Source organism: Sus scrofa, chromosome 5, assembly GCF_000003025.6.
Source record: "Sus scrofa isolate TJ Tabasco breed Duroc chromosome 5, Sscrofa11.1, whole genome shotgun sequence".
Taxonomy (NCBI): domain Eukaryota; kingdom Metazoa; phylum Chordata; class Mammalia; order Artiodactyla; family Suidae; genus Sus; species Sus scrofa.
This window is the reverse complement of record NC_010447.5, coordinates 20,093,612-20,116,343: the sequence shown is the minus strand read 5'-3', so window position 1 is coordinate 20,116,343 and position 22,732 is coordinate 20,093,612. Positions and strand designations below refer to the sequence as shown.

General features: G+C 37.7%; 1 protein-coding gene across 1 annotated transcript; it reads right to left on the bottom strand.

Annotated features, from left to right (window-relative positions):
* Positions 2,646 to 3,712, bottom strand: LOC100524142 (olfactory receptor 9K2-like). The gene has a single exon (XM_003126213.2). It carries the CDS (start codon positions 3,710 to 3,712, stop codon positions 2,771 to 2,773), a length of 942 nt encoding a protein of 313 aa, XP_003126261.1. The 3' UTR covers positions 2,646 to 2,770.

Sequence of the window (22,732 nt, the reverse complement as noted above, 5' to 3'; positions counted from 1 at the left end):
CCCAGCTAATCTAATCGCATACCACCTTTCATTTTAGCCTTCTCTTTTGCTGATCTGTAACCTCCCATTCCAGCAGTGAGAAACCTGGTGTTCTCCACCATTTGCTGTCCATTTACTCTCATTTGTTCAATCCCAGTGTACATGCACTAAGTTTTCACAATTGTAAACCTGTACCCCTGTGAGAAACAACATTATCAATCAGCCTGCAGTGTTTATGCACTGTTCCTTTTGTAATCAGTCCCATAGTTTGCAGCCAAAAAGCTGGTTTGCAAAGTTCCTTAGGCCTGCACTTTCCCCCAGCTGCCACTCTCTTGTGTGATATTATGTCATATATTTGATGCTATATGATTATTTTATCACAGTCTACATTTCATCTGGGTGTCTCCTTTCCTACTTGGTTATTTACAGTTCTATGTGTAAGGTTTTACTCTTTGTGCTATAAAGTTCTGTGAGCTTTGACAGATAATAAAGTCTTGTATCCACCCCAGCAGTACTATATAAGATTAGTTCCACTACTCTGAAAATCCCCTGGATTTTCGTGAGAGTTTCTATATGAATATAAGTTTTTTAATTCATTGGATAAATACCTAGGAGCATGGATTCTAGTTTGTGCAATTAGTCTATCTTTACCCTATAAGGAGCTGCCAAATTGTCTGCTGGACCATTTTCCATCTTCGCAAGAATTGAATGAGATTTCCTGTTATTCTGCAGTATTTAGCATTATCAGATTTAAGGTTGGTATGGAGGTTAAATTCCATTTTTACTTTATTTTTATTAGAGTATAGTTGATTTACGGTGTTGTGTCATTTTTTGCTGTGCAGCATAGTGACCCAATCTTATATTTTTTTTTCCTCTTAGGATTTAAGACATTTTAATAGGTGTGCCATTATGTTTAAAGATTCTGTTTTTTCCTAATTAAATAAAGTCATAGTCAAGGGTTCAGCCATCCTCTAAAGGGGCAGACATATACCCAAAACTTGGCCTATACAGTAGAGTGTATTAGAATTTAAATTTACAGGAAAGGGGAAACAAACCTTGAAAACGCTTGGAGTTTACATGTTCAGGTGTAGCATTCAGCGAGACTGACTTCTGGTTGCAGATTCTCCTACAATTAATTTATTGGGATTCCTTGGTTTCTACCCAATTACAAGACTGTTTTCCTAACTTTTCTATTCCACATACCCTTCTAATAGGTTCCTCTTGCTTATATTAGCCAAATTTCAATGTTTTTGAAAATGAACCTCATTTGGCAAATAAAAATGGATGTGTATAGCTGCAGTGCAGAGATGGTGAAATAATAATAATTGACTTATTGGAAATATTAGTAATGAGAAAAAACATTTTTGAGTCCTAGAACCACATTCAGAATAGTACCAAAACTCTTTTGTCCTGTGAGAAAAAAAAAATTGATTTAGTGTTTGGTTAAAGAATCTTTCTAAGTTGAAACACCTAAGAATTAGAGAAGAAGCCTATTAATAGTATGACAGGTACCAAGGTACTCTGCTCTACCAGTCCCCATCCCTTCCTATTTGCTCCTCTTTTTCTAACCTCTGCAAGGGGTTATGTTCTCTCTATGATCACTGGGATCTTTCAGAATTTATTGGCTTTACTGATATATTCTAAAATTGTAGACATTGGCAAACACACATTAAACAGCACATCTTATACTACATGCCCTCACTTCTGCCTTCTGCATCTTTTCATCAACAAATTTATCACATAATGCACAAATAAAGAAGATACAATAGAAGTAAAACCTTGGCACTGTTCTTCAGCAGTGTTTTCTGTTATTTTATTACATTGAGAGAATTGAATTGCCTACAGTTTGCATCTGAAAGCACAACCTGAATCAGGAAAATTATAACAATGTGGCAATAGGGATATTACTTTAAAAATACAAATAGTTCCACTAAAGTATAATACCAATAAAACAAATATTAGGAAAATTTAAAAATCACAAAGAATTAAAATATCAAATACAAAGCAAACAAGAATTGTGTGTATATAAATAGTAATTATCAAAGAGAACAAAATACAGTAAACTGGTGTTTTGACCCCTCAAAATCAAGCATCAGTACTAAAGACTTTCCTTTGTGGATTTGTATACCCTGTTTTTAGAAGATTGAACATGGGGTACCTTTCTCCATATCTTTGATATGATAATAAGTCAACAATAATCAATATTTTAAATGAATAAGACTAATATACAATTAAACACCAATGATTTATTGAGTTCGGATAAACTCATCATGGCACAAACAAAATCCATGATTTTGAATAAATACAATGATTTTTATTCAAGAACTATGGGCCCCAAATCAAGCAACTGTGAATAAATTTCATAGAAGAATTAAATATTTACAATTCAAGATTCATCCTGCCTTGGGTTGACACTTCTAAATACAAGAGATTACACTTCCTGAACTTAACATCCTACTGAAGCAATTTTTCTGCCCACATCTAAAAATGGCCGAAAGGAAAAAATTCAACAAGATTAAAATTTTTTCCTTCACCTCATAAAGTTTACCTGGAAAGAGTGAGAATGCTTCTGTTTATAGAATGACTACAAATTTTATTGATGCACAAGCTATAACACTGTTCTTAGGGAAGAGTGAATGATAGAGTGGTACTCCTTCACTGAAAATAATTCATCTGTGAGATGAGCAATTTAAAAGATCTTCAAATAACTCAAGCTTGACCCCATACTAAAAGCAAATCAGGATGAAACTATTAATGGGCCCATTAATGAGGACATCACAAGGCAGTAGAATTAGGATAAAGGTTTTTTCTTCCACAGGATTTTTCTCAAAGCTTGTTTGACATCCTTGTTTCTGAGAGAGTAGATCAAAGGGTTTAGCATGGGTGTGACCAATATGTAAAATACTGAAGCCACTTTACGAAGTTCAGGATTGCTTGGAGGTGTGAGATACACAAAGGAGACAGTGCCATAAAGCAAGCTTACAACCCCCAGATGAGAGCTGCAAGTGGAGAAGGCTTTCTTCCTCCCCTCACTAGAGGGGATCTTCAAGACTGTGGTTACAATATACATGTAAGAAACTACAATAACAACTATTGTGGGCAAAATAATGAAGGCAGCCAAACTAAGAGATACCATCTTATTGATAAAGAGATTAGAACAAGAAATCTTCTCAATTTGGTAAGAGTCACAGTAGAAGTGGTCAATGACTCGGGAGGCGCAGAAAGACACTGAGAATGTGATACTGACTTGGAGGATGGAGCTGACCCAACCACAGAAATAAGATCCAGCAACCAGCTGAGTGCAAAGACGTCTTGACATGTGGACACTGTAAAGAAGAGGGTTGCAGATGGCAATGAAGCGGTCATAGGCCATGGCTGCCAGGATAAATCCTTCTGTTACAATGAAGAAGGCAAAAAGGAAGAACTGGGTAGCACACCCTACAAAGGAGACAGTCTTTTTCTCAGAGAGGAAGTTGACCATGGCCTTGGGTGCAATAACAGTGGAGTAGGAGAGGTCAATGAAGGAGAGATTGCCTAGAAAGAAATACATTGGTGTGTTCAGCTGGGAGTCAGTCACTATGATTGCCATCATACTAATGTTCCCCAAAAGGACCATGCCATAGACCAGCAGGAATAGGAGGAAGAGGAGAATGTGGAACTCTGGACGGACCCTGAAGCCTACAAGAATGAAGTCAGTTACATCTGAATGGTTGCCTGCTCCCTTGTCACCCATGGCAAGAACCTGCTAAGAGGTACAAGACAAGGTTAAAAATGGAATTTTCTGCCTATTTCCTTGAATCGCAAGATATGCTTTTTCTCTTGTAGAAGACATTGAAACTTGTGTTATCATCTCCTTTGTGACATCCTGTTGTGTCAGGTATGATTTGCTGCACCCTTTTATAGGAACTGACTCCAAGGTATACTGTAATTGCCCATCGGAACACAATGTGTAAGTTGCCTAACTCACAGTTTTCCAATGTGATTCTCCCATTCCAGTGCTCTTTCCATTATAACATGTATTACTTTCACACATAAAGCATCTTGTATTTATACCTGTTTAGTTTCTCACTTGCTTTATGCGATGTCTAATATTACTAAAGGTTTTGAGCAAGTAACTATTTGCTCTCATTTTTAATTTGTAATTTCAAATTCACTTTATCCTCAATAACGCTTCCAGTTTACAATAGAAGGATCAAGTTAAGGAGTGATTTTAAACTCCATGAATAGACATTAGAGATTAAAATAGGTTAATAACTAAACAGTTGGTGAGAGTTTGAAGTAGGTTAGCAAGAGATTTGGTTGGGTATCCAAAACTAAAACCTTGAGAATGAATGTATCTTCAGTTTCTTGAAGTGGATAAAGCTCAGACATACTGCTGAGAAAAATCTAAGGATCCTGCAAGTTTCTGTGTAAATCTGACAAGAAGTCAATTTGATCTTTTTTTATAGGTTAGTTTTGTTTTTGTTATCTCCATTTAATTTTTTCTTATATTTTTACATCCTTTACATTTTCCCCCTTTTTATTTTTATTTCTTCTATTATAGCTGGTTTACAGTGTTCTGTCAATTTTGTACTGTATAGAGGCCAATAAGCACATGAAAAAATGTTCAACATCACTGATTATTAGAGAAATGCAAATCAAAACTACCATGAGATACCACCTCACACCAGTCAGAATGGCCATCATTAATAAGTCCACATATAACAAATGCTGGAGAGGGTGTGGAGAAAAGGGAACCCTCCTGTACCCTTAGTGGGAAGGTAAATTGGTACAACCACTATGGAAAATAGTATGGAGGTACCTTAGAAAACTATACATAGAACTACCACATGACCCAGCAATCCCACTCTTGGACATATATTGGACAAAACTTTCCTTAAAAAGACACATGACCTGCATGTTCATTGCAGCACTGTTCCCAATAGCCAAGACATAGAAACAACCTAAATGTCCACCGACAGGTGATTGAATTAGGAGGATATGGTATATATACACAATGGAATTCCACTCAGCCATAAAAAAATAAAATAATGCCATTTGCAGCAACATGGATAGAACTAGAGACTCTCATACTGATGAAGTAAGTCATAAAGAGAAAGACAATTTGATCTTAAACATCTGTACAAGTAGGGAAAAAAGGGAAATTTCAAAACAATGTATTGACTAAAATTGAGGGTTAGGAAAGAAAAATAACAATTTTGAAAATTAATTTTATGATGCCTGCATTTAGAGAGGTATCTATAAATGTATTAAATTTTTCAAAATAAATTACTTTGAATCTGTCACAGTTAAGTAGTCTGATTTGTTTGTGCTATAAATTTGGAAACTTCCTGTTTTCTTTGATAAAGTGATACAGCCAGGTCTTTCTTTTATTCACTTTACAATCAATTGTTATTTAAACTCACCCAACAGAGGGAGAGCTTGTGTAGCTGTCAAAATGGCTAATGATCAAAAAGCATTCATTTTGATTTGTCATCTATGGCAGACTCACCATAGCCCACAACCATCTTCCCTCACAAACATGACCACCTGTCTTTTTGATCCTCTGCCCAAATCCCTCAGCTCCTTTTGGTCTTATCATCTTATCACCTGATCTTTGTCCTTTCCACTCAACACTCACCTTTCTAAAAAAATCAGCAAGTTAGTTCACAAGGGGAAAAAACAGGTAACAGCTCAGTAATATAATTCTTAGACCTTTTCTTTACCCCACTGCTCCATTTACAAATAGAAATCCACTGAAATAATTAAATGTATTTTTGAGGAAAGCATTGGATGCCCATGTTCACGTCTATAAGGATGTCTGCACATAAATATTATTGTAAAACTAGAGCTAAAGGCATGAAGATTTAATAGTGGAATTTGGGGCATCATGTCACATGTAAGTGTAATGGAACAGAACAGAGATTAGGATTTCCATTGTGGCTCAGTGGGTTAAAAACCCAACCAGTATCCATTAGGACACAGATTCGATCCTTAGCCTCGCTTAGTCAGGTAAGGATCTAGTGTTGCTGTGAGCTGTAATATAGGTTGCAGACATGGCTTGGATCCTGCGTTACTGTGGCTGTGGCACAGACCAGCAGCTACAGCTCCAATTCGACCCCTAGCCTAAGAAGGAACTTCCATATGTCGCGGGTGCAGCCCTAAAAAACAAAAACAAAAAAAAAAAGAAAAAGAAAGAAAAGAAAAGAGATTAGAGATTTTTAAAGAAAATAAGAATATCTTGTTAAAGCTATCAAATTTGCATAGTACAACTAAATATCTGGCATTATTTTAGCAGCAAATTTTGTTTTATTTGTAATTCCCAGTTTTATTAACCAAATTACATATTGTCTGAAGCTATATCAGCCAGTATGAAGTGACCAGAAAATAATTGTTTCGAGATCTTTTTTTTCAAGACTAGTATTTAGGAGTTCCCGTCGTGGCGCAGTGGTTAACGAATCCGACTAGGAACCATGAGGTTGCGGGTTCAGTCCCTGCCCTTGCTCAGTGGATTAACGATCCGGCGTTGCCCTGAGCTGTGGTGTAGATCACAGACGCGGCTCGGATCCCGCGTTGCTGTGGCTCTGGCGTAGGCTGGTGGCTACAGCTCCGATTCGACCCCTAGCCTGGGAACCTCCATATGCTGCGGGAGCGGCCCAAGAAATAGCAAAAAGACAAAAAAAAAAAAAAAAAAAGACCAGTATTTACACATCCAATCATTCATTAAGTCACTGAGCACTGTGGGCCACCTACTCTATACCACCTAGAAGAAGGAGATATACAAATATCAGAAAAGATTTCTCATCCCAAAGTACAAACACAATGCATTCTCTGCTTTCCCTACCTTCAAATTGTTATGAAAAAAACTGAATGTTGCAATTCGCCTTCCAGGAAATGGGATGTGATTTTTAAGGTGGATGCTACCTTTTCTATCATTTGTACTAAGTAAGTTTTACCAAGCATAAAATAGTTTTTATGCATAACAAATACTCATAGATGACTAATTATATGATTGAAATAAACATAAATTTATTTTATCTCTTACCTGAATATATCTTACTTTACTTTTCTTCAGTGATTTTCTAGTGGTAGATGTAAAGATGCTAAAGTTACTGGTTTTAATCCTAGAAATGGAAAAAAGGTTGTAAAGCCATAGAAAGAAAATTAAAGGCAATGTCAGAAGGAAGCTCTTTGTCTTTTTACGGCCACACCCATGGCATATGGAAGTTCCCAGGCTAGGGGTTGAATCAGAGCTACACCTGCCAGCCTGCACCACAGCTCACCACAATGCCGGATCCCTGACCCACTGAGCAAGGCCAGGGATCGAACCTGAATCCTCATGGATACTAGTTGGATTTGTTTCCTCTGCACCACAGTGGGAACTCCCAAAAGGAGGCATATTTTAAGAGTGAAATTTTTGCATGAGATATAAAAAAAAAAAAATCTTGTTTTGAAATATATAATTTTATTCTCAGTTTTTGGCTCTGCTCAAAGATTATTAATATCCCATTCTTCAATTAAGAATGTCCTTTTCATTTCCTTAGTTGTGTTTTTGCCTAAAAATCCCATGTAATTATCTAATTATGAAAGAAGTGATAGTAAGGCTCCTTCTATGAGCGTTTCTTTATGGAAACTGAAAAGAAAGTGCACCTGAATCTGAAGAGTCACACTGCATGCACATGCCTCCCCTGCATTAGGACCTATCTTACAGGTCTTAGAATGAGAAATATGAAAGCCAGATAGAATTTAAGTAGGGCAAAGATAAAATCACCAGTGAGTGGCAATAGTCCCTGATGACCTGGGAGAATGCAACAGGAGGCATCCTGGTGCCCTTAGTTACTTTTTCAGGTAATTACATCATGTATTGGCTGCAAAAAAGTCCCTCTGAGGGAGGTTAAAAATAAGTCAATTATGGGGTGATAACAAAGGCAAATTTCAGGTCCATCCCATGAGGGCCACATAGGAAGAAACAAGAAGAAAGAATAATATCTACTCCTACAACTCCCCTTGAACCATCTCTGGGTCTCTTTGGACAGGACTTCTTGATAGAAAAACTTGTTTTAAGGTTGATATAATATATTGTACATAATTTCCTTTCCTCAGTTTTTTCTGCCTTCTACAATCGCACTGAATTTATCTATTGATGCTCTTACATGACCACTCATGGTCTTATATTCTCTAGGTTCATTCTCCTTCCTTTCTCCTAGTATCTTTCTCTCTGCTGGATGATTTCTGTCTTGCATATTACACTATAAAATGTATTGCAGACCATGTTACCAGTGTATTCATAATTAAAATTAATCAGCAAAAGTCTACTAATAAGCAAATCTATTGGAATTCAGATGACAATCATTATCTCAAAGCTCTGTCACCTCCGGTAAACCGAGAACATGGTTCTAGATAGGTTACAAGTTTGAGGGCCAAGATATCAGAATGTACCTATTTCACTGAGAAACAGGAAGTCATGAAAGAAGTAATGAGCTTGAAGGAAATAAACATGTAGAACTGTAGCCATTCTTAATATATGGTATGCTGAATTTCAGTTATCAAAGTCTTAGAATGTAGTGCCCAAGATAAAATGATGAAATGAAATTTTCTTGGAGTTCCTGTCGTGGCTCAGTGGTTAACGAATCCGACTAGGAACCATGAGGTTGTGGGTTCGATCCCTGGCCTCACTCAGTGGGTTAAGGATCCGGCGTTGCCATGAGTTGTGGTGTAGGTTGCAGACATGGCTGGGATCCCGCGTTGCTGTGGCTCTGGCATAGGCCAGTGGCTACAGCTCCAATTAGACCCCTAGCCTGGGAACCTCCATATGCCGCAGGTGCAGCCCTACAAAAGACAAAAAGACAAAAAAAAATGAAATTTTCTTTAGCATACTCATAGACTAGCTTTGCAAAAATCATGTATAAAGAGCAACCACAAAACCTCAGTGCCATAGAACCTCAAGTGACAGGGGTCCTCCACTAGGCAACTCTGCTGATCTTGGCTATGCTGGTCTTGATGACTGGCTGGTTGAGGATGGCCTCACTAGGATGATTAAGGCAGCCTGTCTCTTCTCTGATGTATCTTCTCTTCCAGCAGGCAACCCTGGGCATGTTCTTATAGTGGTCATTGAGAGGGAAAAGAGAAAGCAGAAATGTACCAGCACTTTTCAAGCTAATATCTCATTGGCCTAAGCAAGTGATCCCTTGGCTGAATCCAGGAATGAGGCAGAGCAGCCTTCCCTGGTTGGGAGCGCACTGCACAATTTCATAGCAAGGAGCATGGACAAAGGGAGTAAGTAAAGAATTGGGATCATTTCCTTTCAACGTGGGACTGTGTCCTAAAATGAAGCCCAATTGTCTGGATTTTTTTTTAATTTTTAATTTTTTAATTGTTATTACCCCAATATAATTTTTTTTTACTTTACATCATGGTGACCCAGTCACACATACATGTATTCATTCTTTTTTCTCCCATTATCATGCTCCATCGTAAGTGACTAGACATAGTTCCCAGTGCTGCACAGCAGGATCTCATTCCTAATCCATTCCAAAGGCAATAGTTTGCATCTATTAACCCCAAGCTCCCAATTCATCCCACTCCCTCTCTCTCCCCCTTGGCAACCACAAGTCTATTCTCCAAGTCCATGATTTTCCTTTCTGTGGAAGGTTCATTTGTGCCATATATCTGTTTCGAAAGTTGACGTCGGCTCGAGTGCCACAGGCCCCTAGACCTTACCCTTGGTCCCTTGCATATACTCCTATATTAGATTCCGTAAAACATCTTCCAGTTTCAGATTGGTCTGCCACGATTCCCAGTGAATATGTATGGGCTATTTTGAGTTTTTCTGTTCTCATGTCTATTAGAAGTCTCATTTCTTCATTTGCTTTCTCCTTCACAGAGGCTAGTAATATTCAAGTCATGAGACTGTTGGTAATTTGTTCCTACCTGCTTGTATTTGGAGATCCATAGTCATACTCTGTCATCTAAATCTGTTTTAATATTGTCCTTGATATTTGACTTTTCTCTCTGATACTCTGTTTTCAAATATGCGATATTTGGGAAATCTATCATCTTAGTATTTGTTTTCTACTCTCTCATCTGTCCTTTGTTCCATATTTTTTCTGCTTTAGTATGGGTTGAATATTTTTATTATTCCATTTTTCTCCTTTATTTATTAGCTCTAGCTTTTTGTATTATGTTGCTGGTTGCTTTAAGATTTATAGTATACATTATAAATTCATCATGACCTATCTTCAGGTAATACTATACCAATCCATATATATTAGAACTTGATATAATCTACTTCTAGTTCTTTCCTCCCAGTATTTTTGCTAATTTTATCATACATTTTTCTTAGACATGTTATAAATTCAGCCATTCATTGCAACCTTTGGTTCAGTCAATTGTTTTTGTTTTTTTGTTTTTTTGGTTTTTTTTGTCTTTTGTTGTTGTTGTTGTTGCTATTTCTTGGGCCGCTCCCGCGGCATATGGAGGTTCCCAGGCTAGGGGTCGAATCGGAGCTGTAGCCACCGTCCTACGCCAGAGCCACAGCAACGCAGGATCCGAGCCGCGTCTGCAACCTACACCACAGCTCACGGCAACGCCGGATCGTTAACCCACTGAGCAAGGGCAGGGACCGAACCCGCAACCTCATGGTTCTTAGTCGGATTCGTTAACCACTGCGCCATGACGGGAACTCCCCCAGTCAATTGTTTTTAAAAGATGTTTAAATAATAAGAAAATCCTTACATGTTTACCTATGTAATTGCTATTCCCAGTGGGTTTCTTATTATTTTATGTAGACCCATATTTCTATCTGGTATCCTTTGCCTTTTGTCAAAAGAATTTCCTTTAACATTTCTTATAGTGTGGATCCGCTGGGGATAAAGCCTTTGTGCAGTTCCATGTTTGAAAATGTCATTTCAGCTTCATTTTTTGAAATTATTTTTACTGGATGCAGAATTCTAGTTGGACAGTTTTTCCTTTTGGCACTTAAAAGACTTCTCGCCACTGTATTCTCACATGTGTTGCTTTCTATAAGAAATCCACTTTCATCCTTAGCTTTATTCCTCTGCATGTGGTATGGTTTTCTTTCTTCCCATTCTTGAGACTTTTTATCATTCATGGTGAGCAATATGATCATGATATGTCTCAGTATAATTTTTTTATGTTTCTTTTTTTGGAGATTTTATTTTTTATTTATTTTTAGATGATTTTTATTTTTTCCATTATAGCTCATTCACAGTGTTCTATCAATTTTCTACAGTACAGCAAAGTGACCGAGTCACACATACATATATATATACACTCTTTTTCTCACATTATCCTTCATCATAAGTTAGACTCCGGTACAGTTCCCAGTACTATATAGCAGGATTTCATTGCTTATCCATTCCAAACAATGGTCTGGGGTTAATAGATGCAAACTATTGCCTTTGGAATTTTGTTCATGTTTCTTATCCTTAAAGTTTGCTGCAGATCTTAGGTGTGTGGATTTCTAGTTTTCATCAAATTTGTATAATTTTCAGCCTTAATTTCTTTTACTGTTCTTCCTGTTCCCTCCTCCTTCAGGTACTCTCATAACACACATCTTAGAACACTTAAAATTGTCCTACATATTACTGATGGCCTTTTCATTATCTTCTCTTTGTATTTCATTTTGTAGAGCTTCTATTGCTATTTCTTTAAGCTCACTATCTTTTCTTCTGACATATATTGTTAATCTCACAGTGTATTTTTCATCACAGACATTGTGCTATCTTAAAAGCTTGAAGTTTGAGGGAGTTCCCGTTGTAGCGCAGTGGTTAATGGATCCGACTAGGAACCATGAGATTGCAGGTTTGATCCCTGCTCTTGCTCAGTAGGTTAAGGATCCCGCGTTGCCCTGAGCTGTGGTGTAGGTTGCAGACGTGGCTCGAATCCCACGTTGCTGTGGCTGTGACGTAGGCCGGTGGCTACAGCTCCTATTCGATCCCTAGCCTGGAAACCTCCATATGCCGCGGGAGCAGCCCTAGAAGAGGCAAAAAGACAAAAAAAAAAAGCTTGAAGTTTGATTTGAGTCTTTTAAAAACCTTCCACATTCCTCCACAACTTTTAGAACGAATCGAATTCGGTCATGATTGCAGGGTCCTTGCCTGCTAATTCCGACATCTATCTTAGTTCTTGACAAGTTCCCACTGATTGCTTATTTTCATGTGGATCATGTTTTCCTGCTTCTTTCTATATATCATAATTTCCTACTTGATGCTGTATGTTTTTGTATTCCATAGATATTCTTGAGCTTTTATCTGGGATGTAAGTAGGTTGGGTCTTGTTTTTGTGAGTTTGTAGATGAGTCCAGAGCAGTGCTCAGTCTGGGCAAATTATTCTCTACTATTGAGCCAAGACCTTCCTAAGTGCTTTCTTCAATTCCCCATTAATTGTGAGGTCTGGTGAGAACAGGCACTGTGCTAAGCACTGTTTATGGTTAAGTACTGTTGCTATGAATCCTTTTGGATGTTTTCCCCCACATGCATGTGCTAGTAAATATTCTTCTGATTACTTGAGGGAAACCCTCTGCAGTTATCCAGGGAACCCCTCTTTTTGTTGCTCCCATCTCGGCAGTACTACATCCTGCAAACTCTGCCTTGGTTCATCTGAATGCTCAGCTCTGTCTCTTTAACTCAGTGAACCCACCAGCCTCTGCTTGGATTCCTTCTCCCTACCCCCTGAGCTAAAATCTCTCAAGCCAGTTATCTGGGGCAGCCTTGTAATATTCCTCTTGTTCGTGTCCCAAGGACCACTTTGTTGTCTGATGCATTAAAAAGTAGTGTTTCAGAAGTTCCTGTTGTGGCTCAGTGGTTAATGAATCCAACTAAGAACCATGAGGTTGCGGGTTTGATCCCTGGCCTTGCTCAGTGGGTTAAGGATCCGGTGTTGCCCTGGGCTGTGGTGTAGGTTGTAGACGCGGCTCAGATCCTGCGTTGATGTGGCTCTGGCATAGGCTGGTGGCTACAGCTCCAATTCAACCCCTAGCCTGGGAATCTCCATATGCCGCAGAGCAGCCCAAGAAATGGCAAAAAGACAAAAAAAGAAAAAAGGTAGTGTTTCAAAGATTTTGTCTAGCTGCGGCTCAGATCTGACATTGCTGTGGCTGTGATGTAGGCCAGCAGCTACAGCTCCAATTTGACCCCTGTCCTCGGAATTTCCATATGCTGCAGATGCAGCCCTAAGAAGAAAAAAAAGAAAGAAACCAAACAGAACCACAGTTATTCAACCATGGGATATACAGGATATTTTAGTCTGTGAATATATTGTTCACATAAGCCATTGGAAATAGCCTTTTAATATGTTAGCATTAAATTGTCTTTAGACCAAAAAAAAAAAAACCAAATATCTTATCATTTCAGCATTTTTAAAGATCTAATTTAGGTATGAATAGAAACAGATTTCAGAGCAGCTAAAGTGAATATAAGAAGGAGGAGAGGAAAATATATTAATTCTTTTTTTTAAATCACAACAAAAATTTATTTATTGTTCATGGCACAGGCTGATGTGAGATAAATCATTAATTCTTCCATCTAATCTCCAAGCTGCAGAGCCAAGAAGGCCTATTAAGTATTCCATCTTATAGGACTCAATATTGGATTCCAATAGATTATCATTTAGCAATTACTAAATCCAAATTGTTCTTCTTTAACCTTAACAGTTATCCCTAGAAAACTCTCTTGACCGATAATCTTCCTATGCTGAATTACAGCCTCATAAGGAATTTATTACATGACTTTTATTATACTGTCATTGATTCTATCACTTAGGCCTCAAAAATTAATTTATGTTATCAGATGCAGAGAATAAATGGAATTCAGAAGGGGATGTCAGTGTTAAGGACTCTCATAACCATTTTAATAGAAAGTCCTATCAACATGAGGTTTTTTAAAAAAAAACTGAATTTAATTTTGAATATATGAGCTCATAAATGATTATCTTAAGAATGAATTAAAATTAAAATGGTCTACCCACCTTGGTTCTGCCCAAACTGTTTGACACACCACTCTTGGTTACCCACCTGTCCGCTGAGGATGGAAAGCAGAAAGTAGAGGTGAACCTGTGTCCTGAATGAGGTCCTCATGCCAGTGAACCCACCCTGGAATCAGGGTGTCTCCAGCAATTTTTTTATGTGAAATAATAGACCTCTTAAAGTTTAAGCTCCTGTCAGTGAGTCTTTAGTTATTTGCTGCTAAACATTTCTTATTTGATTCAGTACATATAACATGACTGGAAAGACAGATGGGAGAGAAATTTCAGCATGTTATCTAACAAGAGAGACTGTTTGCAGATAACTGAAGTGCTAACAAAGTCAAAACTGGAATCAGTCAGTGAGGTTACAAATGGGTAAACTTTACTTCAAATAAGTGAGAGAAGCATTAAATTAGGGGAATCCATACAAGACCTGAAATACTGTACACACACACACACACACACACACACGCACACGCACACGCACACACATGCACACACATTTACATTTCAAGGATCAAGCCTACTCAAAGTGCTATCCTGTTTACCTTTAAAACTACTATGTATAAAATAAGCTACAGGGATATATTGTACAACCTGGGAAATATACCAAATATTGTAAATAACTATAAGTGGAGCATAACCTTTAAAAATTGTGAATCACTGTGTTGTAATTTATATAATGTTATACATTAACTATGCTTCGATTTTAAAAATAAGAACAATTTTCTTTTTTATTTTATTTTTTAAGTTCAATGAGTTTTATTATATTTCTAGTTCTACAGGCATCATCACAACCTAATTTTAGAACACTTCCATCCCAACAGTTTTCAAAGGACTGTGGTAGACACTTCCAGACTGATGGACATGGAGCACTGATTGGAGTTCTAGACAAGTCAAACTTCCTGTGGAGGACTCTGTTTTCTAGCTTCATGAGGGCACACCTGCACACACCTCCTTTCTCTTCCCCACTGGCTGAGCCATAAGCCAAATTCTACTTTGTTTGGAAAAAAAAAAAAAAAAGGCTTAGGGATAGCTACATGCTAAGAGAATCTCCCTAAACCCAGGCGGGAAGAAATAAGAATTCGATTATAGTTTAGAACTCTCTACCTATGAGTTTTTTACTTAGTAAATGAGCTTTCTATCCTTAAGTTAGTAATGAGTTCATAAATTTGACTATATTTAATTTTTTTAAATCTATATGACCAAATAGACTATAAACGATATATTAAAAACAGCTTGCAGGCTAGGGGAAGATACATGCAGTGCCCATAACCACCCAAGGATTACTATTCAGAGCACATAATTATTTCATATAAATTCATAACTAAAAATTATTTTTAAAAGGAACAACTAAATACATAAGTGGGCTAATGATATTAGACAATTCATATAAGAGGAAACTCAAATATAAATTTTAAGTTGCACTCAAAACCATCAATAATCATGTAAATATTAAAATCCTTACTTTCTTACACCTATCAAACTGACAAATGAGGATAAAGAAAAATGGGCGTTTTATACTTGAAGCATAAACTGGCACAACCTATTTAGAAAGCAATTTATAAATACCCAGCAAAGTAGAAAATACATACACTTCTAGGCATATACACCAAATAAGCTCTCAGACATGTGCACAGCGGATGTATACAAATTTTCATTTTAATAAAAAAATTAAAAAACAAATTCTGATCAATACGATATTTGTTGAGTGATTTATTGATCCATATGTTACAGATTTTCATATAAATAAACTTTAAATACTCATATATGTATATATCAGGATATGTTCATCTTGCAAACATACTGATGAAAAGAAGTCATATATACAGAAGGACATAACTTTCATAAACTGTTAATTATACTAAATACAGTATGTATTATCTATAAATGTAGACAGCAAAAGTAAAAATTTATGCATGAAACAGAGAGTAAAATGACAAAAGTTTAAGACTTTATTGTTTAATTTTAAAAACAGAGGCATTCCCGTCGTGGCTCAATGGTTAACGAACCCAACTAGTATCCACGAGGACATGCGTTCAATCCCTGGCCTTGCTCAGTGGGTTAAGGATCTGGTGTTGCTGTGAGCTGTGGCATAGGTTGCAGATGAGGCTCATATCCTGTGTTTCTGTGGCTGTGGTGTAGGCTGGCAGCTTCAGCTCTAATTTGGCCCCTAGCCTGGGAACCTCCATATGCCGCAGGTGCAGACCTAGAAAGACAAAAGACAAAAAAAAATAAAAAAACAGAAACAGAGAGCTTTGAAGCCAAAATAGAAATTGTTAAATTTGCTAAATTGAGGTAGCTAATAGATGGCCATACTGTTTTCAATACTTTCCATACTTTTGAAGTATTTTAGTTGTATTAAGAATTAAAATAAATATAATGAGAGGCTGTCTCAGCAAAAACTAATTGAGCACAGGCTTACTCTTTTTCTTGACTCTCTAGTCCTTGAATGATACATGAAATCACTTTCTTCCTTCCTCACTACTCCTAACCCACATGCAATACCAGTCAAAATAAGGTGACATCAGCCAATCCCAAATTTGACCTGCTGACCTAATCTCACACTCTAGGTTACCACTTTTCCTTTTATTTCATTTTATTTTTATTAGAGTATGGTTGATTTACAGTGTTGTGTCAATTTCTGCTGTACAGCATAGTGACCCAGTCATACATACATATACATTGTTTTTCTCATACTATCTTCCATCATGTTCTACCCCAAAAGCTTGACACTATATACAGAAAGAGAAGTGGCATACAACAATGAGCTCCTACTGTGCACCATTTCTCTGTTCGTGTTGGAGTTTGGAGGAGTAATTTTACCACATGCTTAGATGAACAATTAAGTGGCCAGCAGCTCTTCCCAACTCAACAATCTCCCACACCAGTCAACCAATTGCTACTGGTGGAAAACAGCCAGTTTTTTGGCTCAAGGTGCAGGGTTTTTTAAGGCACAGTGACTTTATGCAGAGCAAACCTGAAGTGTCTTTTCCTCTGAGTGGGGCCATTGGAGCCCCAAGGACCAAGACCCAAACTTGAAAGGGCAGCTACCCTGTTCTGTTTTCTCCAGAGCCCACTTCAGTTTGATTAGACTTTGGTTTGTTTGTTTTATGGCCACACTTGTGACATATGGAAGTTTCTGGACCACAGATTGAATCTGATTTGCAGCTGTGACCTACACCACAGCTGGGGATCAAACCCGTACCTCTGCAGTGACCTGAGCCACTGCAGTTGGATTCTTAACCCACCACTCCACAGTAAGAACTTCCTTGATTAGACTTTGGAGAAGAGAGATACAAGATAGAAGTGATATGAGTGAATACCTTTACAAATATACTTCTAAAGTGCTTAGATCTACATTTTAGTACCTATATTTGTAAAGTTCTTAGAGAATGCCACCACATAAAAGGCACTCGGTACATGTCACATCTGCTCATAATAGCTCGTACAATAAATACTGACCAAATGCTTATCAGCAGTAAGACATTGCACTAGCAAAGCTCTCTATACAATGGGATGCGTGTGAGTGATACTGAACAATGAATTTTCTAAAAACTACTCAGGAGAAAAAAACTGGCTTATGTCTATGACAGAAATGCTTTGTTTAAGTTTAAGAATACAACTGGAAGAGTTCCTATCATGGCGCAGCAGAAACAAATCTGACTAGGAACCATGAGGTTGCGGGTTCAATCCCTGGCCTCGCTCAGTAGGTTAAGGATCCAGCGTGTCCATGAGCTGTGGTGTAGGTCGCAGGTGCGGCTCGGATCTGGCGTGGCTATGGCTGTGGCTTACACTGGTGGCTGCAGCTCCAATTAGACCCCTCACCTGGGAACCTCCATATGCCACAGGAGTGGCCCTAAAAAGACAAAAGACAAAAAGATTAAAAAAATAATAATAAAAATAACTGAATTTTTCAGGTTTTTGTTGTTGTTTTACTAAAGTATAGTTGCTGTACAATATTACATATAAAGTCACAGGGGAACAATATAGTGAATCAAAGGTTATACTCAACTTATAGTTATTATAAGATACTGGCTATATTCCCATGTTTTACAATATATCTTTCTTTTTTTTTTTTGCTATTTTTTTAGGGCCACACCCATGGCATATAGAGGTTCCCAGGCTAGGGGGTCAAATCAGATCTGTAGCTCCTGGCCTACGTCACAGCCACAACAATGCAGGATCTGAGCCACGTCTGTGACCAACACCACAGCTCATGCAACGCTGGATCCTAAACCCACTGAGCAAGGCCAGGGATCAAACCTGTGTCCTTATGTATGCTAGTCAGATTCTTTAACCGCTGAGCCCCGACGGGAACTCCCTACAATATATGCTTGAAACTTATTGTTTGTACGTCTTACTCTCTTACCTATACATTGCCCCTCCCTACCTTCCCCACTGTGACCACTAATTTGTTCTCTGTATCTGTGAGTCTGCTTCTTTTTTGTTATATACACTAATTAGCTGTATTTTTTAGATTCCACATATAATTGATATCATATAGTACTGTCTTTATCCGTCTGACTTATTTCAGTGAACATAATGTCCTCCAAGTCCGCCCATGTTGCTGCTGCAAATGGCAAAATAAATCCCATAAGTTCATGAAGTGGACTGATCTTTTTATTTTTGTATATAATGATTTTAATTTTTTTTCATTATAGCTGGTTTACAGTGTTCTGTCAATTTTCTACTGTATAGCATGGTGACCCAGTTACACATACATGTATACACTCTTTTTTCTCACATTATCATGCTCCATCATAAGTGACCAGACATAGTTCCCAGTACTGCACAGCAGGATCTCATTGCTAGGCCATTCAGAAGGCAATAGTCTGCATTTATTAACCCCAAGCACCCCATCCATCCGACTCCCTCCCCCTCCCCCTTGGCAGACATTGAGTTCAAAAGGGAGATAGTGAAAATACTGAAGGAATTAAGAGAGGATATGAACAGTGATGCAGATTCCCTCAGAAAGGAACTAGAAAATATAAGGAGGAGCCAAGAAAAACTAGAAAATTCATTTGCAGAGATGCAAACTGAGCTAAAGGCAATAATGAGCAGAACGAATAATGCAGAGGAACGAATTAGTGACGTGGAAGATAGAATAATGGAAGTCACCCAATCAGGACAACGGACAGAAAACCAAATGGAAAAAAAAAACCATGAAAGCAATATAAGAGACCTATGGGATAATATAAAGCGGGCCAATCTATACATAATAGCAACTCCAAAAGAGAAGAAAAAGAAAAGGGGATTGAAAATATATTTGAAGAAATTGTGGCTGAAAACTTTCCGAATCTAAAGGATACTGATATCAAGATGCAGAAAGCACAGAGGGCCCCAAACAAGTTGAACCCAAAGAGGCCCACACCAAGACATATTATAATAAAAATCATGGACTTGATCTTTTTATTAAAAAAAAATGTTTATAGACATGATATGTGATTACATATAGGGTCAGTACATAGATGAAAGCTCAAGTATAAAGTATTGTATCCTAAAGCTTCTAAATATTAAGCAAATATCTGAGTTCCTTTAGAAGAATACAGTATTAAAATATAGTACTATTAAAATATAGTAGTAAAATAAATCAGAAATGTTCCCAACTAATGCATGCAGACAACCCAAGATACCAGGAGGTGGCAGCACGTCCCCACGATCATGCTGCTTCCACACTGATTTGTCCCTGGTAAGAAAGATGAATGTGAAATCCTGAGCATTAGCTCTAGAAAGAACTTCAGGATCCTATTAGCCGAAGTTTCCTTTCACCTTCCAAAGAGAAAATCGAATTTTTGAAAACTTAAGGCCTTTTTCCAAAGTCAGACAAGCAGTTAGTGGGCAGAACTTGGATTAGAACCTTATCTTCTATCCCCTAATTATGTAAAAAACCTTCATAGGTCCTTTCTCTACCCCAGAGCCTCTAGATACTGGTTATCGCTAAGAGAAGTGAGACTCTGGAATAAAATATGTAAACTGAGCAGCAAGCAGTTTTTTTCTTGGGTCCTGCCCCTCTGTCTCTAGTCCCAGCTCCCTGTAACCGATACATCTCCTTGTGGTACCTTCTCATTTTCCAACCCCTTCCCCACAACAGAATGGGAGCGATTTGGATATCAGTTGGCTTTTTCACTTTCTGGCTGAACCTCATTTGTTTAGCTTAACTATAAAATGAATGGATGTTGCTCATGGTAAAGTAATATTAAGCTATAGAAATCGATAAACCTTTCATTTGACTTTATTATCAGATTCTCGTTCAGGCTAAATGCAGTCAAGTGATTAACCTTCCTGGTTTTCCTGGGCCTGAGGGATTTCCCAAAATGCAGGACTTTCATTCTAAAACAGGGAAAGTTCTGCACTGGGAAAACCAGTCAAGTTGGTCACTCAATGACTTTCAGTGGGGCAGGAGAGGCAGGGGTATTGGTTTGATGAACAACATGATGGTCTAGCAGAAACACAGGCATGGGGTCATCTCATTTTTCCTTCCTGCCCTCTCTCCCCCAGTTCAGCCAAGGTCCATAGAACTACTGGGTATGAGGCACTGTACTAAGTCACAGGAATCCACAGGTGTACAACTTTGAATGAGGTAGCAAATCAATGTTCTTGGATAACATTTTTTAATTGTTTTATTCAAGTATAGTTGATTTACAATGTGTACAATTTCTGCTGTACAGCAAAGTGACCCAGTCACATGTATATACATTATTTTTCTCATATTATCTTCCTCCGTGTTCTTGGAGAGAGTTCCCTGTGCTGTACAGTAGGACCACATTGATCATCGTTCTAAATGTAACAGTTTACAGTGGATAACATTTTTACTATATCCACTTTAGGGAAGCTCCCACACCCACCTGGTTTATTTTGTAACTCCAGTAACTCAAACATGTATACACCATTTTTATGCTTATTTCTAACAAAACCTAGTCATTTTCTCAAAACTAGGATGTGTGTTACTATGTTAACATTTGCCAAGTGTTTGCCAATTTCCTGGGATTCTGCCCTTTGACCCTTATAAAAACCTTTTGAGAGAAAAATCTTCTCTTATTCTCCTGCTTCAAACCAGTGAATTGAGGCTTAAAGAAGCTAAGTACCTTACTCAAGATTATAGAATTAATAGTGGGAAAGCTATGTTTCAAGCCCAAATCCGTTGATTTTTTAGAGCCTGCAGTCTCATCCACTTCACTACACCATTTCTCATCTAGAGGGGATCTTGTTCTGTCCAAAACTTTCTGCATTAATGCATTGCTATACCTGTTCTGCATATCAGTATCTACACTGTCCAGTAAAGTAGCCATAGCCACTTTTGACTCTTGAACGTTGAAATATGGCTCGTGTAAACAGAATTTTTATTTTATTTCATTTTAATAAATTTAAATTTAAATACCTGCCTGTAATTAATTGCTACTGTATTGGACAGCAAAAGTCTAGGTATATATTACATTAACATACAGGCATACCATGGGGACATTGCAGGTTCAAGACCCCGCAATATAAATCGAATATCACAACAAAGGGAGTTACAAGAATTATTTGGTTTCCCAGTGCACGCAAAAGTTATATTTACATTATAGTGTAGTCTATGAAGTATGCAATTGCATTATATCCAAAGAAACAATGTACATACAAATGTGACGTAAAGTGAGGCATAAAGTGAGCAAATACTGTTGGGAAAAAATGGTGCTGGTGGACCCACTCTACTCGGAGTTGCCACAAACCTTCAATTTCTAAAAAAAGGCAATATCTGCAAGGTGCAATAAAGGGATGTATGATAATCACTAGGCATGTTTCATTTGCCCCATAACGATCTAAACTGATTGAAAAGAAAATTGCATAAGATCCACTTAGCACTTCTTCCAATATTTGACAATTCATGTCAGAAAATTCTTCAGTGTCTCTCCCATTGTAAAATAATTTGGATTCTTTCACTACATTCTTTCTTGGAATTATTGTTGGGCTTATACTTTTAATGATGAATGTGAAGTACCCCGCCGTTACGTCACTGATTAGAACACAGTAATGTGCAGTAATGTTTCTTTTCCCCTTACCTTCCTTAGGACTTGGAATAATTTGTCTTATAGGTCCCACAAAACATTCTTGATGAAGAGAGTGGGAAAGTTTGGGAGGAATGTCCTGTCTCTGCTTATCTGAGGTCACAGGATAATTGAATTCTCACTTTAGGCTCAGGCATGGTCAAGAAACAAGTGCTGTACTATCTTTTGATAAGGGAGTACAGTTGTCCCTCTACATCCCCAAGGAACTGGTTCCAGGACCCCTGTGGATACCAAAATCTACAGATGCTCAAGGGGATAGTATCTGCTTATAACCTATGCATGTCCTCTCGTATAGTTTATTTTCATTTTTAAAAATGTTTATTATAGTTGATTTATTGTGATCTGTCAATTTCTGATGTACAGCAGAGTGACCCAGTTGTACATGTATATACATTCTTTTTCTCACATTACCCTCCATCATGTTCCATCACAAGTGATTGGATGTAGGTCCCTGTGCTATACAGCAGGATCTCATTGCTTATCCACTCCAGATGCAATACTTTTCATTTACTAACCCCAGACTCCCAGTCCATCCCACCCCCTTCCCCTTGGCAACCACAAGTCTGTTCTCCATGTCCATGAGTTTGTTTCTTTTCTGTAGATAGGTTCATTTGTGCCATGTATTAGATTCCAGCTATAAGTGATATCGTATGGCATTTGTCTTTCTCTTTCTGATTTACCTCACTTGTATACTTTAAATCATCTCTATATGATTTATAACACCTAATGCAATGTAAACACTG